Source organism: Sphaeroforma arctica (genome assembly GCF_001186125.1).
Source record: "Sphaeroforma arctica JP610 unplaced genomic scaffold supercont1.301, whole genome shotgun sequence".
Classification (NCBI taxonomy): domain Eukaryota; class Ichthyosporea; order Ichthyophonida; genus Sphaeroforma; species Sphaeroforma arctica.
In genome coordinates this window covers 54,585-62,368 of record NW_014040257.1, presented here as the reverse complement: position 1 = coordinate 62,368, position 7,784 = coordinate 54,585, and the positions used below count along the sequence as shown (strand labels likewise).

Sequence of the window (7,784 nt, the reverse complement as noted above, 5' to 3'; positions counted from 1 at the left end):
ACACACACACACACACACATATATATATATATATATATATATATATATATATATATGTATATATAATATATATATATATATATACATATAATTATGGATACTTAATTATGGGTACTTTAAGTAATGATTACTAGAGTCGGCCACTTGTTCGAGCAGAACAGAAAATAATACGGATACACACACATTGACTTACTCGTCTCTGTGAGCTATCTATATAATACATTGTTTTACTCCCCCGTAGAATACCAGCCTTTTCCGCGACAATCAATTCGCCACACTGTCTAAGCCCAGGTCCTACGGTTAACTGTTTCGTCTCGACACTTGCGACTACATCACCCGGTATCACCACCTGTCCCACTAGTTTATTGCCCGTATGCGTTCTTTTTTCCTTTCTTCCTTTCTTCGTTTCTTTCCCTTCCCTTTTCTCTATTTGATCCGTGCTCACTTCACTGGACGGCATTATGTATGCTGTATCTCTAGTCTAATTGAATCGGTGGCTGGATATGTTCACCGTTATAGTACGCACCGTTAAATAAGTTAAAAAAGAATAATAATATTAAAAATTAAATTGTCTAAGTCTCGTTTAAACCACACAGTGACAGAGCGGCCACTGCCGCCAGCCAGATAAAATAAATACCGTCATGTGTAATATTAAATATATGTATGTGTATTCCATTTTGTTTTGGCGGCAATCCATATCTGTACTCTATACGGAATATAATGAAAATATAGAGAGAGTATAATAAAGGATATAGAATGATTGTTCATTTGGTGGGTGAATATACATTGCCTTGCCGGTGTGCTGTTGATAAATATGATGGGGGCTAATCGCGCCAAGTTGTCTGCATTACAGTCTTTAGTGCACCACTCCAAGTCATATAGGCTCACTGGTTGTAATCCAGAACATGTCTCCAAACTGCGCTCATCTACCTTTCGTCGCAGGAGCATTCGGACCTCCAACCTGTTCCTGTGCACACTCAAGGAGGCGCCTGCAGAAGCAGTATGGCCTGTGTATTGCTCATGATTCGTATTTTAGAATTCGCATGGCTTGTGTACTCTTTCATGTTAATCCATGTGCTCCATGAAACCAAGAGGCATCCATGTAAGCGGTATGGCTTTTGTTTGAAGGTATTATGGCTTGAGTACGCTTGCCTTGTATCTCACGTGTTCCTTGACCCTATTGGTATATCCGTACACGAGGGATGACCTCTGTACATGGGCGATAAGATCCTTGATTCTAGGAGGTAGCCCGTGTAAGTGGTATTACCTTTGTATGTGGTTTGAGTACGCTTGCTTGATGTCTCACAAGCTCCTTGATTTTAGGAGGTATACCTGTGCAAGTGATGTCACCTTTATATATGATCCGAGTACGCTTGCTTGATATCTCACAAGTTCCTTGTTACCAGAAAGTATATCCGTACAAGTGGTAGGGTCTTTTTGGGGTTGCGTTTGCTTGCTTGATATCTCATGTGCTCTTTGATACTAAGAGTATATGCATGTATCGGTATGATCTTTGCAGACGGCTTGAGTATGTTTACTTGATATTTCGAGTGCTTTTTGATGATAAATCGTACAATGGTATTTTATTGCTACTCACTACTCATACGTACTTACTGGCGTACCCCATCATTTTGGACATATTGAGCTGTTGGCGTTCATGAGAGGTTTTTGATTAACAAACCACAACCTTGGCTGGTTTGACATTGACGTGTGCGTGAGAAATTGTCGAATAGCGAACTACATTTAAGACTGATTTGGTGTTAACTTCCATATGGAGATTTCGATTAGCGAAGTGCATATAATACCGGTCTATTGTTCTCTTAAGTGCCATTGGCTCAAGCAACGCGTTATGATAAGGGTCTGTCTCGTACTCACGTATAGTGCGAATATCGATCTAGGCATTGCAAAGCTTTGGCAATACTTTATCCCAGCCGAGTTCGGGATCAAATTGCATCTTACCACGTGATTAATGTGATAAATTTTGCACCATTAACGATATGGCAGATATTTCTATAGCACTGGCTACATTGCAGTCGTATAATATCTTCCAGGGATTGTATTTTTAAACTCTTTATAGGTTCTGCTTTCAGACTGTGCAGATGTTTCTATATCAATGACTACATTGCAGTCATATGATACCTTCCATGGATGCTATTTTAAAACTCTTTTAGGTTCTGCTTTCAGACTGTGCAGGTGTTGCTATACCACTGACTACATTGCAGTCGTATAATACATTCCAGGGATTGTATTTTTAAAACTTTTTATACCTTCTGCTTTCAGACTGTGCAGGTGTTTCTATACTACTGACTACATTGCAGTCGCCTGATACCTTTTCAGAGAATATACTTTCTAAACTCTATATAGGTTCTGCTTCTAGACTGTGCAGGTGTTTCTATACCACTGACTACAGTGCAGTCGTATGATACTTTCCAGAGAATATACTTTCTAAACTCTATATAGGTTCTGCTTTTAGACTGTGCAGGTGTTTCTATACCACTTTCTATACCACTGAATACTTGCAGTCGTATAATACCTTCCAGGGATTGTATTTTTAGAACCTTTTATACCTTCTGCTTTCAGACTGAGCAGCTGTTTCTATATCACTGACTACACTGCAGTCGTATAATACCTTCCAGAGATTGTGTTTATAAAACTCTTTATAAGTTCTGCTTTCAGACTGTGCAGATGTTTTTAAACCACTGACTCCAGTGCAGTCGCATGATACCTTCCAGAGAATATACTTTCTAAACTCTATATAGGTTCTGCTTTTAGACTGTGCAGGTGTTTCTATACCACTGAATACATTGCAGTCGTATAATACCTTCCAGGGATTGTATTTTTAAAACTTTTTTATACGTTCTGCTTTCAGACTGTGCAGGTGTTTCTATACCCCTGACTACATTGCAGTTGTAAAAGACCTCCCAGGGATTATACATTTAAAGACTCCTTTATACATTCTGTTTTCAGATTGTTCAGATGTTGCTTTACCACTGACTCCCTTGCAGTCGTATATAAAATTCCCAGGGATTCAAAATCAAAAACTCTTTATACGTCCTGATTTCAGACTGTTGCGAGTCATCGACTACTCCTACGTGCCGGGTACATACGTCAGACTGCCGCAGGTATCTACGTTCTCCTACCCATGGCGCTGAGAGTTCTTGAAAAGGTAGTGGGCATGTCCAATTATACAGCATTAAAAGTACAATTTGTCATACATCGGTTTCCGTTTCTGCTGCACTGCTCGCCATCGCTCATTGGTGACAAGTCAGCGACACATTGTACGAGTTTCTTCAATGTCTAAGCGTATTTCAATACTATTCTTCACGATCAGATACAACGGGTAATTAGATACGAGCTGAATTTGGAGGGCTCGTCTGAGATTGCAATGCCCATGCTTCATCCAGCATCCTTGTGGAAGAAATCAGGTGTGCAAGTCACTATGGTAAGTTTTATTACGGCTTGTGATATTGATACTGCTGCGTTTACAACTGTAAATACAGTAGCATTATTTCTCTCGATGTGACGAATTTATCGTGAACCATTCATCTTCATGTATGCAAAGGTAGGTGGTCTGAGATGGGCCCCGAGCTGATGAGACTTACAGATAGGCGGGGTTCAGATTACTGCCTAGGGCCCACACACGAGGAAGTTATCACAAGCTTAGTTGCAGATGAGATACAGTCGTTCCGGAATCTCCCCGTCCGCCTATATCAGATAGACAGGAAATTCAGGGACGAAATTCGGTAAGTACAATTGCTGGTATACAATCAGTTGGTGCTGATATACACCTTCATTAAACGATTAATACTGTGTAGTCTTGTTCATACACCTCATCGCACGATGACGCCAAATGATCACCAATTGCATGCGTGTGCAGAATCTTTTCGTCTCAGCTTCAGGCTTGGGGCGGGCTTGTATTATTTGAGCTTCATACACATACCATTTTGTTTTTTCAGTCCTAGATTTGGGCTAATCAGGGCCCGGGAATTCTGGATGAAGGACCTGTACTCGTTTGACAAAACGTATGTATCTTTGCAGTGCGCTACCCAACAAAGAACTTTATTCAATATATGACAGCCAGAGTTATAACGATTCAACTTTCAGTCGAAGTGACTTAATCAAGTATCTCCTTATCTTCATCTAGACCTTCAGACGCAGTAGCTTGGTATAACGTGATGCTAAAGTCGTACAGCAATATTCTGAACCATCTTGGTCTCCGCCACGTACGTGCATTGGCAGATACAGGCGCCATCGGAGGTTCGCTATCGCACGAACTCCACGTGATCTCTGAGGTAGGTCCACAATCTGCTGGGTGAAATTTTGAGCTTATTGGCCAGGTTTCCGCTATTTGTGTGCCTTGTACAACTTTGATATCGATTGGGTTATTGGCTGTGTTGTATGGCCAATACATTCTACCAGATCATCAACTTTCGACTCTACATACAAATAATCTGGACCAGATTGGCGAAGACAACATCGTACACTGTAATGGCTGCGGCTACGCTGCCAACGATGAAAAAGCCGTAGGTAGACTTCGCTTGCCCGAAAGGTACGTCTGATAGAGTATTCAATGGTACAGCTTACGGTGCATCGCTATGCGTGATGAACGGTTATATATTAACTATATGTTGTGCCGGAAGAATATTTTTGACAGCGTAGCTTATTAGACAACACATTTTGAATCTCGCATGGATCTTCTTTGCCACTGACTGTTTGATGTGCATTGTCATTGTAGAACTGCGCTGCCAGATGCATCTAATCACTCGAATGCTGTAGGAGGCGTGAATAACCTGATTGGAAAGATACACGATGTTTTCGGCGATTCTAGGTAAGAAAGGTACACATATCACTTTAAGCGTGCTACGCAGAACCACTCATGTGCATCTCATCTGGGTTGATAAAACGATTTTTTTCGTACGTATACTAGGATACAGATAGTTGGTCTGAGGTTTAAGCGCTATCAAGCAGATACCACAAGCAAAGCCATCGCCGCTTCATCACCGATTGACCTGCAAGGGGTAGCCCTACTTCCAGAAGGCCGATCAATAAATACTATTAAGCTGCCTAAGCCTGAAGCACCCGACAGCCAAGCTGGAGAATGGGAAGCATGCAAAGTCGACAGCACTTTCACGATTGATGGTTTGAAGGTGTTCCTGGATCAAGATGCAGGGCTTTCCGAATTCTCAGTTCCTCAAGCTTGGGATGTCGCTGGAGGTCAATTTTGCTTGATTGAACAAGGCGATCATTGTCTCGACTGCTCAGGGTGTGTATCAATGACAGGTCGGTGATCGGTGGTGATTCGAACTGTCGAGGTTTTTTTTGGAGGGGATTCTCGATACTAACAACACACCTATATTTAACCAGTACCCTAAATGTAGATAAGGGCATTGAGGTTGGGCACGCCTTCTATTTGGGTACCAAATACTCCGAAAAGTTTGGATGCACATACAAGGATGAATACAACAAGAAGTCATATGTAGAAATGGGATGCTATGGACTTGGAGTCTCTCGGATTTTATCTGCCATGGTTAGTAAGTTGTTGCCCGGCTATTTCATTGCTTTGTATTTACATCAGCTATTTTAAATGCCATTCGTCTTTCACGATTTGTCATCAATCAAAGTCTATAGCAAATTCTGGCTTCGTTGACATTATGACATACTGCCAATTTTAACTTCAGATCGAAAATAATCACGACGCACGTGGGCTTCTCCTACCGGAGATAGTGGCTCCATATCTATGTTGCATTGTGCCCCTGGGCATCAACAAAGATCAAATCGCCCAGAAGCTTCTCGATGTTGCTGACGTGCTACATGCAAGGTATTAGTGTGATGCCGACTTCAATTCCTGTTAGATATATTAGAAGGGAGGACAAAATTAGAATGTATTGTAGCTCCGGAGCAAAACTCTCAAACTATACACGACGTTTCCTGCCACTTTATTCTGGTACAGAAAACTTTGATTTGTATCTGCTAATCGAACTTGGTACTTTCATCCCACACCAAATATTTCAACATTTATGACTATTACTGGTGGATAGGCTGTCTGATGCTGTGCCGAATCTGGATCAGGAATTGGTTGTTGATGACAGGTGAGTAATTCTACAGTTTAATATACAATTGAACAACTTTCCAAAAGTCATAATGTGCACTTACCCTCGGCATCGAATTTATCTATGCTCGCGCACAACATTCATTCTAAAAGGCTCAATAAATGTTTCATTACAACATTCATTCTAAAAGGCTCATAAATGTTTTATTATAACAGAACGAGTCTTGGCGCAGGGAAGAAACTGGCAGATAGCGAACTGGTTGGAATTCCAATCCGCATTATTTTAGGGAACGATATGTTGCAGATCTGGAGTGAAGACACCGATGCAATCAGCAGAAAATTGCAGAAGGGTTTGTCGCTCGAAGTGGTTATTGGAAGAGAAAAATGCAGTCTCACCTTGGAAGAATTGGAGATCAAACTAGGCGAATCCATGAGAGCATTGATCTAAGCTTGAATTCTCAACGTGATCATACAAGTGTTTTCCGAATGATGTGGTTCAATTGTGGGTAGTGCATCTAAAAATCATGAATTTAATAGACCACACATGGTCGTGAAACTAATTTTGAAAGAAAAAAGTGGGCGGGTAACACTATATCTTCAGTCGGACTTTTATCTATGTGAGTGTAAATGAACCGACTTTTCAACCTTGATGCGTTGACAAATGTACAACCTAAGAGTACATAGTATACTCACAACGCTAAATCAACTAAAAACTATGGTGAGTTCTTGTCACGAACTTTACGGACGTGAAAACTCTCAACAAGCGGTAATCACCTATATGGCAGGCATTAAATAGCACGAAGTATAACGTTCACACGTTTTCTTATTTGGGAGAAAATATCACTCCAGGCTAGAAGCGGTATAGTTGAAAATTATCATGTGTATATTACCGGGGTTCACCTCGCTGTTGCCAACTCGAGGCTGCCTGGGAACTCGACTTCTTTCTGAATCTCCAGTCTCTCGTTTGGTTCGCAATTAGGAGCACAAAGATGCAAGTAGTTCGAAAGGCTTACATTCTCAGACATCAGTTCTTATCGCCGGTACCCCATAAACAAATTGGGAAGATATTCGGATTAAGCATACAGCGTCAAGTTACAGATGGGTATTAGTTAGACCTATATACAGTCTTTACATTTTATTACAGTCAAATACGATCCAAGCCAGTGTGTGTATGGGTACTAGAGTTCGGTCGCAAAACGCAATTGTAAATCAATGCTCTCTGAGTCTGCACTGTGCGAACGAGATTAAAAATCGCATAGTGGGCTAACCCCCTTATTGGAAATCGCAAGTTGTCGGTTGCAGGAACCCGTAGGCCGTGGTAAGACACTTAAAATATTTGTTGTTCAAAACGGTAGCGCTACTATACAAAAAGAGAGAAGAACTGTTTAAATCATGCCCAATCTTCGATGGAATTCGAATCGACACAAGTCTGTCCGTAATCAACGATGTTGCAAAATCAATATTAGAGTCGAGCTGATAGTCGGTTTGACCGGCCACCTACTAGTAGCTAATTGACGCCAAAAAGTATAGTCTGTTGTCTATCTAATCATACTCCTCTGGTTAGAAAACAGCAGCTCGCACTGTACCCTACGTGTGAACAAGAATTTTCCGTCTAAGATTCATTGATTGCACACACACTATATATACCTATATAAATATGTACAAATAAATATTAGTATTCAAAAATCTATATCAAAATATATATATATATATATATATATGTATATATATACAC

General features: G+C 40.7%; 2 protein-coding genes across 2 annotated transcripts in view; one reads left to right on the top strand and one right to left on the bottom strand.

Moving 5' to 3' along the window:
* Window positions 1-528, bottom strand: part of SARC_04983 (hypothetical protein) — a 2,340-nt gene extending 1,812 nt beyond the window's left edge. The window contains exon 1 of the mRNA XM_014301169.1: window positions 194-528. Within this exon, the coding sequence (XP_014156644.1) occupies window positions 194-460 (267 nt within the window). The 5' untranslated portion in view covers window positions 461-528. The remainder of the gene's footprint in view (window positions 1-193) is intronic.
* Window positions 529-3,117: 2,589 nt separating this feature from the next.
* On the top strand, window positions 3,118-6,852 carry SARC_04982 (prolyl-tRNA synthetase). Its single transcript, XM_014301168.1, has 12 exons — window positions 3,118-3,166; window positions 3,332-3,425; window positions 3,563-3,743; window positions 3,957-4,022; window positions 4,145-4,292; window positions 4,461-4,549; window positions 4,736-4,828; window positions 4,928-5,263; window positions 5,365-5,527; window positions 5,679-5,818; window positions 6,039-6,089; window positions 6,266-6,852. The coding sequence occupies exons 1-12, from the start codon at window positions 3,143-3,145 to the stop codon at window positions 6,495-6,497; spliced, it is 1,617 nt and encodes a 538-aa protein (XP_014156643.1). The 5' UTR covers window positions 3,118-3,142; the 3' UTR covers window positions 6,498-6,852.
* The last annotated feature ends 932 nt before the right edge of the window (window positions 6,853-7,784 follow it).